At 53.6% G+C, this 18,098-nt stretch overlaps 8 protein-coding genes across 8 annotated transcripts; 5 read left to right on the top strand and 3 right to left on the bottom strand.

Moving 5' to 3' along the window:
• Nucleotides 1-529: 529 nt before the first annotated feature.
• On the top strand, nt 530-1,714 carry PG994_002595 (uncharacterized protein; the record flags this gene model as incomplete). Its single annotated transcript, XM_066854004.1, has 1 exon — nt 530-1,714. The coding sequence occupies one exon, from the start codon at nt 530-532 to the stop codon at nt 1,712-1,714; it is 1,185 nt and encodes a 394-aa protein (XP_066719859.1).
• Nucleotides 1,715-2,643: 929 nt separating this feature from the next.
• Nucleotides 2,644-3,568, top strand: PG994_002594 (mediator of rna polymerase ii transcription subunit 7 protein; the record flags this gene model as incomplete). Its single annotated transcript, XM_066854003.1, is given in 3 exon segments — nt 2,644-2,831; nt 2,846-3,128; nt 3,242-3,568. The coding sequence occupies 3 exon segments, from the start codon at nt 2,644-2,646 to the stop codon at nt 3,566-3,568; spliced, it is 798 nt and encodes a 265-aa protein (XP_066719858.1).
• A 604-nt stretch (nt 3,569-4,172) lies between these two features.
• Nucleotides 4,173-4,355, bottom strand: PG994_002593 (uncharacterized protein; the record flags this gene model as incomplete). Its single annotated transcript, XM_066854002.1, has 1 exon — nt 4,173-4,355. One exon carries the CDS (start codon nt 4,353-4,355, stop codon nt 4,173-4,175), a length of 183 nt encoding a protein of 60 aa, XP_066719857.1.
• Nucleotides 4,356-5,142: 787 nt separating this feature from the next.
• Nucleotides 5,143-5,502, top strand: PG994_002592 (HET-domain-containing protein; the record flags this gene model as incomplete). The annotated part of the gene is made up of 1 exon (XM_066854001.1): nt 5,143-5,502. One exon carries the CDS (start codon nt 5,143-5,145, stop codon nt 5,500-5,502), a length of 360 nt encoding a protein of 119 aa, XP_066719856.1.
• Nucleotides 5,503-7,733: 2,231 nt separating this feature from the next.
• Nucleotides 7,734-9,621, top strand: PG994_002591 (uncharacterized protein; the record flags this gene model as incomplete). The annotated part of the gene is given in 4 exon segments (XM_066854000.1): nt 7,734-8,085; nt 8,097-8,623; nt 8,669-8,740; nt 8,803-9,621. The coding sequence occupies 4 exon segments, from the start codon at nt 7,734-7,736 to the stop codon at nt 9,619-9,621; spliced, it is 1,770 nt and encodes a 589-aa protein (XP_066719855.1).
• Nucleotides 9,622-9,921: 300 nt separating this feature from the next.
• Nucleotides 9,922-10,648, bottom strand: PG994_002590 (uncharacterized protein; the record flags this gene model as incomplete). Its single annotated transcript, XM_066853999.1, has 3 exons — nt 9,922-10,081; nt 10,150-10,225; nt 10,507-10,648. The coding sequence occupies 3 exons, from the start codon at nt 10,646-10,648 to the stop codon at nt 9,922-9,924; spliced, it is 378 nt and encodes a 125-aa protein (XP_066719854.1).
• Nucleotides 10,649-12,682: 2,034 nt separating this feature from the next.
• On the bottom strand, nt 12,683-13,655 carry PG994_002589 (uncharacterized protein; the record flags this gene model as incomplete). The annotated part of the gene is made up of 3 exons (XM_066853998.1): nt 12,683-13,029; nt 13,278-13,306; nt 13,402-13,655. 3 exons carry the CDS (start codon nt 13,653-13,655, stop codon nt 12,683-12,685), a joined length of 630 nt encoding a protein of 209 aa, XP_066719853.1.
• A 1,481-nt stretch (nt 13,656-15,136) lies between these two features.
• PG994_002588 (MFS general substrate transporter) lies at nt 15,137-16,986 on the top strand (the record flags this gene model as incomplete). The annotated part of the gene is made up of 3 exons (XM_066853997.1): nt 15,137-15,731; nt 15,810-16,415; nt 16,532-16,986. 3 exons carry the CDS (start codon nt 15,137-15,139, stop codon nt 16,984-16,986), a joined length of 1,656 nt encoding a protein of 551 aa, XP_066719852.1.
• Nucleotides 16,987-18,098: the final 1,112 nt, after the last annotated feature.

Raw genomic sequence — 18,098 nt, 5'->3', positions numbered from 1 at the left:
GGATCACGAGATTGCATCTGAGATTGATGGGGGGGGCAGCGACAGGCAGCTGTCATTTGGTTGTTATTGCCCGCTAATTGGCTGGACCCCATACCGCTGGAGTTGGGACGAGTTGGGACCCCGCAGGAAGTGAGCTAGCCTGCTAGCTGGCTAGGGGCGTTGCTGGCTTCTCCAATTTCAGAGATTCAGCGTCACTGGTTCGACTTCCAAACTGGCATCAGCTCCATTGACGCCATACCGCCCATACCCGTTTTTTTATGAAATGAACCACCTCCATAGCAACCGAACAACAACCATCAACAATTCAAAAAGACGATCGAGCCTCAGCGACGACCAGAGACCGACTGTCTTCAACTCCTGCCAATTTTGAAACAACACTCCATCAAGCAATCAATTACGATTACGATCGACCGAACCTTGCCGATCCCCTACCTTCAGTTTCCCAAATCTCCGAACTGTGCCAGCACAGGTCCACGCAAAACTCCTGCTACATACAAAACCAATATATACTAGAAAAAGGGAGCTCGTCATGTCGGACGCTCGCTCGCTCTTGCGTGCCCATCGCGCCGCCAACCGCATCGAGCACCCCCATGCCGCCTACAGCGACGCCGGGAAGCTGCTGTGCAAGCTCTGCCACGAGGCCGTCAAATCAGAGTCCCTCTGGGACGGCCACCTGCGGTCCGCGGCCCACCGACAAAAACTGACCGCTCTTCAAGAACGACAACAACAAGAACAACCACAATCCTCGTCTAGACCCGCCGCGGCACCCACAGAAACCAATACGACCACGACGACGATCAACCACAAGAGAAAGCATGGCATCGATGAGGACGATATAGATATGGATGACTCTGCTGATGGGCTGACGGGTGCTGGAGGCGAAGACGCCGCCAGCAGGAAGAAGAAGAACAGGACAGACTCGACAGGGACGGGAGGAGAAAGAGCCAGCAACACACCGCCCTCGCTGACGAGGCGGACGTCCAACGCGCCCGAGAAGGGCGTCGGGATCGCGATACCGTCGCGGCCCGCCACGCCGCTGCTCGACGCCGGCTCGGCCAACTCGACGCCGCGGCTGCCGTCCCACGGACGCTCGCCCCTGATTGGGTCGGGGTCCGAACACTCGAACTCGACGCCGAATACGTCTCATGGAAGAGCTCCTACCTCTGCCCCTGACTCAGCGGCTGCTACAGCTACTACTACAAATACAACTACAACTGCCCCTGCCGCCGGGAAATCCGTAGACGAGGCCGAATGGGCCCTGTTCGAAGCCGAGATCGCCGACACCGCGGAGCCGACACCGCCGCCCCCTGAGAGCCTGCCCAATCCCAGAGGTGCGGCCGGGGTCATCTCGGCGCCGGCCCTGACGGCGGACCAGATTGCGGCCAAGTCGCAGGAGGAGGAGAACGAGCGGCGCAAGCTGCGGTTCGACGCCGAGATGGCCGACGAGCGCGAGGACGCGACGCGGGCGCTCGAGGACGAGTTCGACGAGATGGAGGAGCTCGAGGCGCGCGTCCGGAAGTTGAAGGAGAAGCGCGAGGAGCTGCGGAAGGGGAGCATGGTGAATCTGCGGGCGGCGGCTACTACGGGCCCTAAAACGGCAAAGACCCTGGCGGCTGGTGGCAAGGAGAATGGGGGCATAGCTGAGGACAGCGAGGAAGATGACGAGGAAGATGAGGAGGAGGACTTTGATGATGGGTTCCGGTTTCGAGTCTGAAGCGGGGGACTGTCTAGAAAGAAGAAGAAGAGACGAGATACCCTACGTATTCTGCATTGGGTTTTTGTTTTTCTATTCCAGCATTGCGTTTTGGCATCATGCATCGTCCAACGCTTCGGTTCTGTCTGGTGATGAGACGCCTACCGTTGCTATTGGCATTTGTATCACTAGGAAAGAGAAAGAGAGACAGAGAAAGAGAGAAAGAGATAATGTATGGGATAAAAAAAGAGGGCCATTGACTGAGGTTGGTGGTTTGGCATACTATGTTGTTTCTTCTGGTGTTTCTACTGCTACTGCTGCTATATATCTCAATGAGATGAGCTTGCCCGCGTAAAGGGAAGTGACATCTTTTCCAAGTGGAACTCGGTAATCTTGACAGCTGCAATGCCTTTACATATCTGACTGATGTATCATTGTGCGCTTCTAAACGGAAGCATTGGGCCAGACAATTTGCAATTGTGATTCTAGTGAGTACTTAACCTACATGACGGTATACTTCAACGCCCCTTGCTAATCATGACCCAAAGGGGAGGTGCAGTTGAAGTCGAAATAAGGTCGACAAGCCCCCAACCTTCCCCACGGCGGGCGCTAGCCCCTACAAACTGTACCTGAACGTCCGTGCATTGTTCTTTCCCACAGTTCGTTCAAGTTTAAACTGCCTGCCCGCCTTGCTTCTCTCAGCCTTTCAGCCTCGCATTCGTCATTGGTATGTCGACTGATTGTTTTGGAGGTCCAACATACTGGCTCAATCATACCCGCTAGAGAAGCAATGCATTGCCATAAACTCACATGACATTGCGCCTCTTTGCCGTGATTGAGACGTCACCAATCGCTATTTCCGGCTGCGGTCGACATAATTATCATCCTTCACTACGAACTGAACATTTACCGATACCCACCACTACCCTTCTGCCACTACCACCACCGAGATGGCCAACCCGAACGAGAGCCAGGAAATCCAGGATCTGGACCAGATCACCTCGACCTGGCCGCGCCCGCCACCCTTCTATAAATACTTCACCGCCGACAACCTCGCGCGCCTCGCGGACCTGAAGCGCGAGCGCGCCGAAACCTCGAACCCCCCTCCTCCTCATCCACCAACAACAATGCCAACGACGTGCTTTACCAAAGACTGACGGGCCTGCCGCCCAACCTACGCAACCTGCAGCCGCCCCCGCCGCCCGACGAGGGCGCCTGGCGCATCTTCGGCGACCCGTACCGCCTTGTACAGCCCCTACCGAAGCTCGAGGAGGGCGGCGAGATCCGGCCCGTCGTGGCCAATGGGGGCTTGCTTGCGGACGGCGAGCGCGACGACAAGCACTTCGACCGCGCGACGGTGCTCAAGCGCATTGCCAAGAGCTTGCTGCTGAACTTCCTGGAGCTCGTGGGCATCTTGGGGCAGAACGCTATGGATGTGAGTTTTTGGCCTAACTGTTATTCTAACCTCTTCTATCTCTCTTTCTCTTGCAACTAGGGTTCTCTCTCTCTTTTCCGGCCACGAGAAAACTAACCACCAAAAACTTCCAGGCTGCCGACAAAGTCAAGGACATCCGCGACCTCCTGTATAACTTCCACCACCTCATCAACGAGTACCGCCCGCACCAGGCCCGCGAGTCCCTCATCGCCACGATGCAGGCGCAGCTCGACCGGCTGCGCGCCGAGACGGCGGCGATCCGCGACAGCAAGGAGAAGGTGGAGCGCATGCTGGAGGGGCTGGGCAGCCTCAAGATCGACCAGGAAGAAGCGGTAGCAGCAGCAAGCACTGCTGGTACGAACAACAAATCTGGTGGCGGCCGCGGCATGGGGGAGCTCGAGGAGGAGATGTGGGGCATGCTTGTCGAACCGGCCGTCTAGAGGATGGACGGGGATGAGAACGATGATAGCGGTGGCGGTGCGGGTGGTGCCTGGGTTACGTCCTGGCGTTGGCTGTATGACTACGTCGCTTCTCGGTATGCCTGTCACGTCTGCGGGACGCTGTTCATACGCCACGACTTGTGGTGGAAGAGGCAGACGACAGTGAACGGGGTGGAGGTACTGCTATGCCAGTCTTGCTTTGGGGTGAGGGTGTGATTGATTGTTGCATTGCAATGCCGTTTTATGGGCATAGGGTTTTCTTTTCTTATACCGCCCCCAAGGATGGGATGGGCTAAAGCTAAGCACAAGGGAATGAGAACGAATTTTAGTTTTTGATTATGAATGTTTCTTGGTGACCTGCTGCTACAGTCTGGTATCTATCTTCTCTCCATGCTCAATCGAGCGATCCTCGTTGTTGTTGTTGTTGTTGTTGTTGACGTCAATTCGTATGCTTTCATGCCGACCGAAGCTCCAGGCCTTTCTTGTCAACCGAGTCTATATAGAAATATATCTATATATCTCCGCCATTTCTCTAGGTCGGATCCATCGGCGGCCTTGCCTTCTCTCTCCGTGTTGCTGTTGTTATTGTTTCCTCGCCCGCTGTCTACATGACAGTGCAGGGGATGGGGATGCAGCAGCACTCGTAGCCGTCGCACTCGATGCACTTGGTCTTGCCCGAGCCGTCGCCGCCGGCGGGCTTGTTGATGATGCTCTCGATGGTCGAGGAGGCGGCGCTGCCGGGGCCGTTGCGGTTGACGAGCGTCGAGTGGGGGATCCCGCAGGCCATGATGATTATGATTGATGTTTGTTGGTGATGTTTGGGTTGGAGGGTTTGCTGACCGCCAAGTTGCACGTTAGTTTATTGATTCGGGAAGGGAATGAGTGGCGGGTTCAATCAAGCATTGCTGACGTACCAAAACGAGAGGGGAATGCTTGGTTAGTTTAAGTAGTGAGCGGGTGGCTTTTGAGGAATGGGAATTGAAGCAGGAGTTGGTTGAGAGAACTGGATCTACAGGAGTAAGATCTAGGTTAGAAGAGGTGTATGTAGAAAGCAGATCAAGTCTGTTGGGTTGCGACGCATTGCATTCAAGATTCAAGGCGATGCACATGCACAGCCCCCCGGGAAACGGGTTGTCGTCATCGCCTGCGAGTGCCGGGCATGGTCAGGTGGGGCCTTCCTGGGCAAAGCAATGACACTAAACGCCAAGTCCTAACACTGATGAATGCCGCTCACCCAGTCAGTCAGTCGTATGGGCAACAACCACAAACTTCCGGATTTCGTACACGGCATCAACTTCACAATGCCTGCCACGTGATCAATCTGGAAGCTTCTTTCCATCAAGCATGCCCGTTGTGACAATAATGCACCCCGGATCTGGACATCGATTTAGCCTCAATTGGAGGCCGTTAGCATTGATGTTACGATTGGCGTGTTAAGCGATGGGTGGTGGGCGGTGCGTGACGCAGGCCTCCGGAACCCGAGCTTTGGAGAATACAGCCTGGACAACAGAGCTTCAACTTGATGTTTGTACTTCACGCGTCCATCGCCTTCATCCGAACTTGAGTCGAACATCATGCGACTCCTTCATACCAAGGACCTGACATTGAAAGAATGGCATGGGGATTCTCACCCTCTATATGCCATTCTATCGCATACTTGGGAGGATGACGAGGTTCTCTTCGCCGATATCGCAAATCTCGAGCACGCCAGGAGCAAGGCTGTATTTTCCAAAGTGCAGCAGGCGTGTCGAACGGCAGATGACGATGGCCTCGAATGGATCTGGATCGACACCTGTTGCATTGACAAGAGTTCCTCGGTCGAGCTCAGCGAGGCTCTGAACTCCATGTTTACCTGGTACGAACGATCGGATGTCTGCTACGCCTACATATCCGACATGCTACCAGAAGAGGATCTGTCGCACGGCTTAGAGTAGTCTCGCTGGGTCACCAGGGGTTGGACACTGCAGGAACTAATCGCCCCTCGGAATCTATGGTTTTTCGACCGAGCTTGGCACAGGAGGACTGGATATGGCCGCATCTGTGACATAGCTGGGATCGACCCCGATGTGCTTTATGACAGACGCCCTCTCTCGAGCGTACCCGTATCTCATCGGATGTTGTCTTGGGCCGCATCGCGCGTAACAACGAGGGTCGAGGACAGGGCGTATTCCCTGTTGGGCATATTCGGCGTGAACATGCCGATGCTCTATGGCGAAGGCGCCAGAGCGTTCGTTCGGCTGCAACATGAGATCATCAAGACCACCAATGATCTTAGTATCTTCGCCTGGATCCCAAGCGAACACACGACATCCTCGGCCCGAAGAATTGGTCAACAAATCCATGACGCGATTGGATTACTAGCACCCGGGCCTGAAAACTTCACCTATTGCCAGCCGATGGAACGTACCCTTGATTCTGTCTTTGGCGGCGAGTTTTCTGTGACCAACAGTGGCATCAAGATTACGAATAGATTGGAAATCTACACGGACGAACAGGAAGCCCAACGTTTTTGCTTCCCAAGATTATGATACAAGACTTCGACGGAGTTCGAAAGAAAGGAGTTGGGTATAGCTCTATGTAAAATGCGGGCCCAACATGTTCTCACGGGTTCCACGTCCAGAACTATCTTCCCTTCCGCACAGGAGCTCTGCTAGTCAGATCGCGAGGTAAATGATCTGTTTTATAACTTCCTGCGACACACTACGTTCCAGCCGGCCCTGAAAGCGCTACACTCTTCGAGCCGCGGACTCATGAAGTATGGTGTGTCGTGATTACGCTAATCGACGAACCCTGCGGAAATATCATACTGAACTTACAACCGCAGCCTCCCGCTTCTGAGCGCACCTACATTATGGCGAAGCCAGGTCTGCTAAGAGCTCAAGGGGTACGAAAAGGTGCCTTCGTTTTCAAATTCTTGCACGCATTCGATTCCTATTTCCAACGCGATGAAATCCAAGCTCAGCCGGGCACACATTACGACCTTGCCAACCACCTCTTCTTCACCCTCGAGCGCCCGTGGTTTATAGGCCAGCTTCACCTTCCACACAATCGCGCTTCCCCTGAACATGAACCAGTCTCAATTATCTGCGGACTCAATGAAGCCTCCGAACCTTGGTGCAGGGTACGAAAAGGTGCTGATCAGCACCTGCACTCGATCTCGCCTACCCGGATACTGAACTGGGTTATTGCCAGTGCAGGAAGCAGTAGCGCGGCTAGGTCCTGCGTAGAGCTTCGGGTTCGTAATATACAGGGTTATTGGCACGACATCCAAATCGGCATGTCTCTTGGACCTGGCACGTTCCCCGATCTTAGCGACGGGCTCGAGGTGCAGGTTCACGTAGTACAAGTTGACGCCTCTTGGCCGGTAGATGAATATTATGACTGAAAGTCATGTGAATGTCTTGTGCAGTCTGATCATTGATGTGGGTGGAGTTTTGTTAGGGGACACGATGGTTATTGATGGAGCTGCACATAATGATATCTTTACCTAAATATCCATCGCAGCGAAGATGTAAGTTAACATTGCTCAGCCCAGATTGGCCGTGATTAATTGTTAATGTTACTTAGCCATGCGGTGAACTAAGTATTCTAAGCTGTTTTTTCTCATTCTCTTTTTTCTTTTTTGTAGCATTGCGATCGATGTTGCCTGTTATGTCCACTGGGGTCATTAAATATTCATGGAGCTCGAAGCACACTTTGGGCGACCTGAAAGAGGTGAGTAAGGTTTACACACCAAGATGGAAGCCACCCACAGTGGTAAATTTATATGTACTTTAGAAAGTTGATCGGATTCTTGTCCGAATCATTGAATGGCGTATGCACGTTAGTGGTTGGCTACATGTTTTTGGCGATCGTTAATGAATATGTTGCTGGTATTGCACTCATGCCTTACTGGATGGAGACTTGAGCGTGCTGATAAGCCATTGGCCCCGCCACTAAGCGCACCGCAAGCAACTAATTTTCCCGGGTCACGGCGCCATTTTGTTAATTATCTCAGGGGGCCATCCACACGTTCGCCCGCTCACCCGCCTATCCCCGCATGTTCATGGAACACGCAAAAGACTAGAACAGAGCTACTTGGTTTTTAGATGCGTAAAACAGGTTAAAGCAACTTGTTGCCTTAGATTTGGTGTTTGTGATTCTAGGTGTTTTCTAACGAGGAACAATGTCCGACATATTGGTCGGCGGCGGCGCCATCAAGAGAGTCGCCGTGATTGGCGCCGGGCCCGCGGGCGCCATCACCATCGACGCTCTGGCGCAGGAGAAGGCCTTTGACACCGTTCGGGTTTTCGAGCGCCACGAAGCGCCCGGGGATGCTGGTAACAACTCACCATCTATCTGGTCTCCTGTATCGTATCGGTGCACTTTCACTGACCGGTCCTGGCTCAGGCTGAGCGACGATGGCAAACCGCCTCCTGTGCTCTCGGACTTCGAGAGCCTGGCCAACCGGACCGCCGATGCGCCGCTGGAGGAGGACATCCCAGTCATTGACGCCGCTGCTGCTGACGATACGGCAGGTGCAAAGCAGGGAGAAATTCCCAAACTCGGGCGGCGAGGCCGAAACGACACCGCTGGACCGAGCCGCACATCTACCCGTACCTCGAGACCAACGTCTCGGACGTCGCGATGCAGTTCAGCGCCGAACCTATCGCGGCGGAGCGGAGCGCGCGCTCCGTGGCGCTGCACGGCGCCGACACGCCGTTTCGGCACTGGGACGTGCTGCGGCGGTACGTGGACGGGCTGGTCCGCCGCCATCAACATGTCGGCGACACCGTCTCAGACTCATTGGTAGTGGGCATTTCGTACATCACGACGGTGGAACGGGTCGAGAAGGTCGGGCTGGAGTGGAAGGTCACTTTGCGGAAAGAAGAAGGAGGGGACAAAGAGGAGGATGAGTGGTGGGTTGAGTGGTTCGACGCCGTCGTCGTCACGAGCGGGCACTACTCGGTCCCCTACGTACCGGCAGTCGAGGGGCTCGAAGCGATGCAGCGGGCGCGGCCGGGGAGCGTGTTGCATAGCAAGCATTACCGCGGGCGCGATGCTTATCGGGACAAGGTAAAACCCGCTCTCTCACTGGTCTTCATTCAATACTCATATTAGGAGACGGAAACGCTGATGATGAACACTGGGTTTTGGTGGGCAGAATGTGGTCGTGGTCGGAGCTTCGGTCTCGTAAGTCTTACTCACAACTGACTGACAAGGCATAATGCCCTCTGAAGTGGCTCAGTAAGTAGCTAATGGGCAATTGCGACTTCGCTGTGTGCAGCGCAGCAGACATCGCCTTCGATCTGGCCGAAGTGGCGGCGTCCACCCATGCCGTCGTCATCGGCCACACCATGAACCGGTACTTCGGCGACGGCGCCTTCAACCACCCGCGCATACACAAATGCCCGTCGATCAAGCGGGTCATGGTTAAGGAGGACACGAAAACGACGCCAGTCGTGAAAGCCCAGGTAGAATTGATGGATGGGACCGTGATCCCGGACGTCGACCACATCATCTTCGGTACGGGCTTCAGCTGGACCCTTCCCTTCTTCTTCTCCCCCAGCTCTTCTACCATCCCCAACGCGGCGACGCCATCTGTCCCAGTAGTGCGCAACAACCGTGTACCAGACCTCTGGCAGCACGTCGTCTGGCGCCACGACCCGACCCTGCTGTTCGTAGGCGCCGTGGGCGCCGGCCTGACGTTCAAGATCTTCGAGTGGCAAGCCGTGCTGGCGGCGCGGCTCCTCGCCAACCGCCTGAACAATGACCCTTCTACTGGCGGTGGGTTGCCCTCGAGCGAGGAGATGGCGCTGTGGGAGGCCGACCGCATCGCGTCCCGCGGCGACGGGGCCATGTTCACGCTCGTGCACCCGGAGTTCGAGGCCTACTTCGAGACGCTGCGGGGGCTGGCCGGCGAGGGGGCGCCCGGGCTGGGGCGGAGGCTGCCGAAATTCGATCCGGCGTGGTTTGCGGCTTTTATGGAGGGGCATGAGTTGCGGAAGCGGATGTGGGAGAGGATCAACGCCGAGGCGGCGGCTAAAGAGAAAGAGGGGGGAGAGGAATCCTAGCACTCGTGCTGGCATTGCTCATTTGTGAAGAACAATAGTGGTAGAATGAAGAAGCGACATAGGTGACCTCATGTTGGTAGAGCGGTGTGTGTATGGTATTGATGAGGGAGCCCTTTGATTGAGAGAATCGTATGGGAGAGATACGGATACACAGCGGTATTAGAATGAAGAGACAGGAAAGATTGATATCCCAACCCAATGCAGCAGCGCGATACGCCAGATCGGAACCCTATCCATGCATATGCAAGCCCAACTCCCTCAACTTCACGTCCCACCATTTCCCCTTCTGCCCAACACCTATCATGCCATAAAAGCCTTCAGCGTGGCCGGATCCATGATGCCGTCCTCGGTCATGCGGCCTTCCTCGGTAACCTTGCCACCGACCAGCTCGAAGCGCGCCAGCGTCGGGACGTTGTTCACGTTCCACTTGGTGCGGAACACGTTATCGCGCTCTCTCCATCTTTGGGGATCATCAGCATCAAGATTCAACTCTCTTTCAATTCATCGGTAAGGCAGGTAAGTACTTACTCGGGTTTCTGTCCGACCTCAACGAAGCCTACTGTAGGCGCATCGTCGGCAGAGAAGGCGGCCTCAATGTGCGGTACTATATACGTCAGTAGGAAGCCCAAGTATAAACCGCGGCAAGAGAAACGTGTCTTCTCTATATATCTCTTCCTTGTTGCGTAATTGGCGTCCGTCCAAAAATACATGGATTGTGGCTTGGTTGGTTACAAGAAGCAGCCGTCCGGAAGATACCGTGGCGGGATAAGTGAGTTGCTGCACTCTCAACTCACCCGGCACCCGCGCGGCGACCGCATGCACATACGCATGCTCACAAGTCGGGATAGACAGGAATATGTGTGAGATAGACAAAACAAGACTTACACGAAGCCCGGACGTCGGGGCACCATGACTTGCCGGTCGCAGGGTCTTTGGAGGCGATGAAGAGGAGGAACACCGGCTTCGATGAAGAGAAGCTCAGAGCGTCTGGCGACTCGGGTAAAACGAAGCTTCTCTGGATCGGCATGCTGTTCCCTATTCCTTCTTTCTTCCAAATAAGTTGTTATTTGGATTTAGCCTGTTCGTTGGCTGCTTGGATACACCGCCGCCGGAGGAGAAAAAGTGGACTAAAGAGCGGAACGGAAAGGAAGTTTCTGGCTTTTTCCTTCCTCCACTGAAACTGTAGGTAACGAATGAGTAATGGTGACGATCCCTTTGCTTTCCCGACGAAAGATGAGGGTAAGAGAGAGACCATGGGGGTATTTATGGTCAAGATTGTTCTCGACCAGCAAAAACGAATGCCGTTGGTTTGATCGTTCGTGAGTAGGTAACGCCCGGGTAACTACTCCTTCCGCTCTGGAGCCAAGACAGAAGGGCACAGGCCGACAACTGAGTCAAGGTAGATTGAATATATTTGCGATTGCCATGTGCGATTTCCCATTGGCTCCCGCGATGGCACCTTCTAAATTCAGTAACACTTGGGATGCCATTTTAGGAGAGCGCATTGAGTCGGTGGGAGTGGGGATTGATTGGCAATTGGAGCATCTGCCCAGATTGCCTGCGGCATGTGCAGTGGAAGCATGTGGACCCCCAGAAACCCCTAGGGGTCCCCTGCCCGGACCCCTGTTTTGGGGGGTTTCGCGACCGCAATTGGAAGGAAAATAAAAACCTCGACAGGGCTTGTGACCAACCAACTGCAACGCGATTGCCAGATTCGATGATAGGTGTCCTTTCGCATCTTCTGATTCTTTAGGCATTTCTTGGCGTATTAGACTGTGCACAATAGTACACACGTTGTCCAAAGAGCCGCGGTTGCGATATCGCCTGCTACACTGTTTCCACCACCGAGAAGGCAAGAAAGCACCTTTCCCTCTGCATCTTCAAAGTCCTCATGGTGCTCAGAGATTAGGGTACAATTGGCAATATAATCGGTAAATGCCTCGGTTGCATCTGTCGCACAAAGCCGCATGAAGTGAAACCTCCCAATCATGGCCCATAGTTACTGCCACTGCCCTAGCCATGGTGTTGCTTTTGCAAGAGCCTGACAATATTCCGGGTCAGTGGAAGGTGTGAGGAAGTCTGGGACACCCGGGATACATCCACGAAGACCCGCCGTGTGATCTTGATGTCCGGCATCATCGACGCCAAGACTCCTGATTTGGGCGGTCCGCCGAACATGTACCCGTTCTTGTTCGCGAAAGCCCCCCAAATCGCCTTTTAGGTGAAGGGACTCAACCCTTTTACCACTCTGTGGTTCATCAAAAGCTAGGTATATATATATCAAATAAGTAAAGTAATTACTTGATGATACCCTCCTGTTCGACTGCGGTTCAATGGGGTCGGGACCGGCTTACAATGAGCAAGGAATCAAGCCTCTTGCTTCTGCCTTGGAACAATTATCTGATAACTGTGGACTCCTGTCATATAAGCACTGAAGCTGGATAGTTCAGTAGAGGGTGTCGCATCCCTTTCCTCGTTCATTGGCCTTTTCTGGTACATGGATAAAGATAACAGATTTGGAAGGAATCAAAATAGTTCAGCGACTTAATGGAATACAGGGGGTCCATGCTGGCTGGTTTCTACCATTCAAGGACTTCCGGATGCGTTATATCTTCGCCCGTCCCTATTTCTAAAAGATGCTAAAACTTTCAACTCTGTCTTCGTTGCAAGCCTCCATCTGGTCGATATTTATTCGAAAGTGCTATCAACTGAGCCCGCACTCTCGTACGGCAGCTCACCTCTTCCAATGGCGGCGAAGCCAACGAGGACAAAGCACATAATCTCTCATGACGATGACCACGTCTGGGCTGGCCAAAGATGCTTCTATTCGGGGTATGTTCAGTCATAGGCTGTTATCGATGCAATCATCATAACGCGCCGAATTTCGCGAATGGAGTCATCCTAAGAAGCTACAACAGGGAAGTATGGCCTGCGCAAGCTACCCGTGGAAGACAGCCGAAGTGAGCCGACCGCTCCCATCATCTTCGGAGGAAGGCTCTCCTATATCAGTTCCCGCCGAAATGGAGACCTCGGTTTGCACTCTGATACTGCCGCCCGTCTTTTACATAATCCGATGTTGGCTTCCCATGGACTCATCATCGTCGTCGTTGTCATCGTCATCGCGTCCGGCGTGGAGATATGGACCAGGCGATTTACTGCGGCCACCACCACCACCACCGTGGTCGACGGACCTGAGCGCGCTCAGACGAATGTCCGTAGACCCTCCGCCGCTGCTCTTTGACCTCTGCTGGCTCGCGTTGAAGCACTGGGTCTGCTCAACGCCCCGGAGGCGGAGGCCCAGCGCCAGCCAGGCCTCTTCGAAGAGTTTCAGGACGGTCGGGACACACGCCGCGATGCAGCCGAAGTTGATTTGCAGTTGGGCGACGATTAGGCCTATTGATTGGAAGTCTAAGGAGGAAGAGAGAGAATATCAGCAAATTTCTCTAGAACCAACCAGGGTCGCGATGGCCTGTGTACTCACGTGTCATATCAGGGTTCGGCTGAACAGCTTCTCTTAAGGTCTAAGTCAAGAGCCATAGAGCTGTGGCCCTGAGGATGGATCCCCTAAACACGCAAGTCAACAAACGCCCCCAACTCCTATATTACCCCTATTGCAGAATGAGCATTCCCGATAGCAAGGGCGGACATTATCGTACCGATGACGTTCTTGCGCTTGCATTGGATGCTTATGACGAATCACTCAATCACGTTAGCTAGCCACCTTCTATATAGCATCATATTCCGGGCAGTACACCCAAAAGGTGACGGGAAGTGACTTACGAAGCAAAGGGCCACCATGGTAAGGCTATCATGACCACGCTCGCGGTGATATCTATGGCAAATTGGGCGTACCAGAAGGCGGCCACGTTGATATAAGTCCTCTGGTCTGGCGCCTTGATCCAGTTGTCGGCAAGGTCGGGGCCGCACTGAAATACAGAGACGATGGTGGTGGCCACGCAGTACATGCCCATGTACGTCGCGACGATCTTGCAGCAAGTATGGAAAGCCCGCATCTGAGGGGGCGCGATGGCCATGACCAGGAACACAGTTGCCAGCTTGGGTATCGGAGCGATGAATCTGTAGCTATGATGTCATAACGAATTAATTAGCATGTTAGGTTTGCTGGCCGACAAACAGTGACAAGAGGGAAGAGGAGTGGGTATAAATACGAACAGTACTGAATATACGTATAGCACTTTCAACTTCCCTACCAGCTGAGGCAAAGTGAGCTGCCAGTCATGTAGTCCTTGATTGCATCGAACCACTGATTCGTATGTTTAGTCTGTGTTTCACCGCTGCAAAAAGGCATTTCCATGGGAACTTACTATATATCTCCATAGCAGTCAGGGCGATGGCACAGATCTATCATGCTCGCGAGTTAGGATGGGAGCTCGACGAGTTAAGTATAGGCAAATAGCTAAGATAGTTCTACGTGCATAGGAGAATAAGATGGTAGCATCTGACACCGCAACGTAGGTCGCCGTCGTCTAGCGTGGCGTGTGGTATCGGCGTCGGCGCCACAACCGCATCGAAATGAATACGGTGACCAGGGCCAGCATTACTGCGGCGAGGGTCACGATACTATCACCCAAGAAGCTGTGAGCCGTTGGCAGGCTGTATTCCTCTTCCATTGTTGTGAAAGTGCCGTCGATTCGATGGGCAACGAACGAGCGGAGTGACGGACAACTGGATATTCATAGCTTCGTCCCTGTTCCCCTTTCTTCTTTGTTTCGGGGAGGAGAACTTTCTTGACTAATTAGTGGCTCGAGGCCTAAGCTCGACAAGAACATCCCTGACAGTCTGGATCGCTCACCGTACAAGCTGAGTTTGCTTGCCCAGCTTCTAATACAGCCTTGTGGTCTAGGGTTAGCGGTTAATCAGACCATGAATTAATAAACGCCACTTAGCCACTGCTCGTGTTCTCACTATTAGTGAAGCACGTGCTAGTATTAGCGGCTGGCATGGGGACCAGCGACTAGGGAGGCACATTTGACATTCCATTGGTCCACCAAGACCAGATCTATCAATCTGTAGTTAGACGATCAATGATCTTGATAGGGGTGGGAGAAATGACATGAATGGAGAAAATATCGATCTGGTGAAGATACTAATGTCTAGCCCTATGCACTGTAGCAACCATGTTCGAGCATCGTGGCGTTGCCCATCTACCCTCTTGCAAATCTTTTCAATCCCTTACATCCTCATCTTCTTCAGCAAGTCTAAGCGAACCATGGCCTGGCTTTTTAGAATGTGACTTATGGGACTTGCCGGTCACCAAGCTCAGTATTAAGGAGGCGAGGGGCGACTGGTTTTGTTCAGCTCTTCTGTGTTTGGCAGAGGCAATAGTTGCCAAGATTCTGGTGTGACACTATCTACTTAAGATGCAGGGATAGAATGCCCGGTCTTGGCTAAGATACCGGGGTGCAAAGCTCTTCTCAATGGGTTTGTTTGCTACCATTGCAACCCCCTCCGCTCGATCCCGCCTCTGAAGGCCAACCAAAACCAGGGTTCTGACATGCACCCCGATTTGCCGGCCGCTGCTGGTGATGAAGACTATGCAGGCCACCACCACCACACCTTCGGAGATCCGGTCGCAGTGAGCCAAACCCCGCACACGATGATGTTATCTTCGCCGACATATCGCGCTTCTGCTTGCATCTCTCCCATATCCAAGACGACTCACGACCTCTTACTGAATCTTGGCAATCAACACATTATGGGAATTGAAAAGAGCCTGGAGTCAGCGATCGCCAACGAGGAGAAGCTCACAGCGGAGGATCCCACCGCGCAGGATCCCGCCAGTGGTGACGTCCAAGCAGTAACAATTTTCGATGCGAAGCTATGCTACAAACTCGATCTAAAGATACTGACGCCCATGTTTTTCCTCAACTTCCCTGTCGCTCATGGGCCGCACCAACATCGGTGCGGCCCTGATCCAGGGACTGCCGGAAGGCCTCGGCATGGACGCCATGCAGACCTTTCTCGCCATCGTCATCCCTGTGGTCATGCTCATCCTATTCGAGTACCGAGAAATCTTCTCATGCGATGGCTGGACAGAGGGCTGGGACTACCTTACATGCGCTACCTCAGCCTCGTCACTGTAGGCCTTGGTCAGTTTGCCCGCAATAGCTTACGGCCGTTGTCTCCGAATTGGTTACTAATGAGTTAATTTTCTTTTCGGTCCGAAGGAGTCGTCACTCTCGGACAAGCATTCGACAAGTCGTACGGCGCTCTGCTTTCGACTCGGTTCCTCGTCGGCATCTTCGACTCTGCCGTCATGCCTGGCTGCGTCTTTATCCTCTCGCTCTACTACCCCTCCACGCACCTGCAATGGCGCCTGTCCATGCTCGTGGTGTCCAACATCGTCAGCAACGTCATCTCCAACATATTGGCCTTTGGAATTGCCCACATCCGCAGCGCCAACGGCTGGCACGGTTGGCGCTGGATCTTCCTGATCGAGGGCTTGCTGACCATCACCGTCGTCGGCGCCGCCTGCGTCTGGTCCGACATCGGTAGGCCGGAGAAAGCGACCTTCCTCTCCGAGCGGGAGAGGACCATTATTGCCACGACTGTCGAGTCCCGCAAGTCGACGATCAGGGTCGCGGCCGAGGTCCGGGTCTTCTTCTCGAACCCTCTGAGCTACCTCTGGGCGACGATGATGCTGTTCACGGTCACTACACTCTCCTCCGTAGCCGCATTCGCGCCCTCGTTCGTCGCTGTGCCTGATGATGGGGTGGTCGGCGGACCGGCTGAACCACCGCTGCGGGGTTGCACTTTTCGGTTACATTTTGGCAGTGAGTTGGTTATCGGTCCAATATCTTCTTCCCCTCCTCTCCTCGAGATGATTTTGAGGAGTAATAATCGGTGAATGAGGGTCACCTAGCTGTTAGCTTGGCTACTACTAATTAAGTACCCCAGATCATCGGATACGTGATCCTACACGAGACCGATCGGTTCAGCCCCGGCCTACAGCTGCTCGCGCTCTACGTCGCGTGCATGGGCACGTACACGTCGATGGCGATGCTCTGGGCCCTCACCTGCCTCAACGCGGCGACCCCGTTCCAGAAGGCCTTCGGCTCCGCCTTCGTCATCGGCGTCGGCAACACAGGCAACTTCGTCTCGGCCTGGATCTTCCGCTCCAGCGAGGCGCCGCGCTACACGGCGGGCATGACGACGGGGCTCGTGCTGACGTGCGTCGCGGCCGGCCTGGCTGTTGTCGCTTGGGGCTACATCATATGGTACAACCGGAGCAGGGGTGCGAAGAAGATTGAGGGGGCTGGGTTTGAGAACTTGAAGAATTGGCAAGGTCAAGAGGCTTGTGGCATGAGTATTGGTTGTTATATTCTGTTAGGCGCAAATTCCTAGGAATGATCTAGCTAGTATACCCCCCTTTACGTCATGCCTTGGTACAGTTCAGCGCTCACACCAAGTGATTAGGTGCAATGTAGCATCAACTATACTGCCTAGGTGGCACTCTAGGAGTCCGAAGCCTGATTCTTGCCAAGTATTCATTGTTCAGGCCCCACCCGGGGGTGATTGACGAGTCCCTTCGCTGAGATTTTTGGTGATATGCATCGCAAAAACCGCTTTTGGGCAGTCACGGCTGCCATTGATCTCTTCGAGTCATTTCCCGAGGTCCAGTGAATGTCTGCTCAGACATATATCAGCTTTGGGCCCAATAGAGTTCTGCCGAGCAGTTTGCGCTTGACTTGATCATGAATCGTGGCATTGTCATGGCCGGCCGCACTACCACTGAAACATCCAGGCTACTGTAGTAATCTGGAGGATATTGGTACACCATCCGAGGTGCTTTCTCGAGGCTCGGGTCGCCGATTCTCCGGAAGAGCTGAGCAATCCCGTAGCAGGCACTTCCATCGTCAAATTTCTGAACTTTTCTCCGGAATTCTACTTGATGTGAGGAACATAGTGCAAGCGTACTAAAGCTGGGCTTCTCAAGAGTTGGAGCCGGAAAGGGGCTGACTGGGGCGAAATGTTCACCCTCAACGACAAACTTACTGACTTAACCCCAAAGTACGAGGGCGCTATTGACCACAGCACGAAAATCATTACAAATATTCTTCGCCTGTAAACTATATTAGTTACTTAATTCCCTACTAAGCACACTACGCGTGATATCTCGGAGGTTCTATAGTCACACGTAGATTGATTCAAAAGGTAAATCTTACCAGTCGAAGTTGTTCTTCATTACCTGCGAATCTACATATCTATGACTGGCTCTTGCATTTCTTGCTGGGGCCTATGGTGTACCGATTCCCTAGGCGGGTTAACAGGAGATACGACTCAAGACTCTGTTACCATGGTTGCGGCGAAGAGGGTTATACACTAAAGTTTCTGGCTACGCTAGAGGCTGTGAACCTCTCGCTTCATACACTAATGGTTGAACGAGCTGTGTTTGGCCGGGCAGAAAGAGTCGCCCATGTCTCTCTTGTAGACCGTGTTCGTAAGGACTGAAGGGC

Source organism: Apiospora phragmitis, assembly GCF_038363925.1.
Source record: "Apiospora phragmitis strain CBS 135458 chromosome Unknown utg000003l:1.0-2676785.0:1.0-2680665.0, whole genome shotgun sequence".
Taxonomy (NCBI): Eukaryota; Fungi; Ascomycota; class Sordariomycetes; order Amphisphaeriales; family Apiosporaceae; genus Apiospora; species Apiospora phragmitis.
Note: the sequence above shows the minus strand (reverse complement) of the source record. Positions and strands in the feature narration are given on the sequence as shown.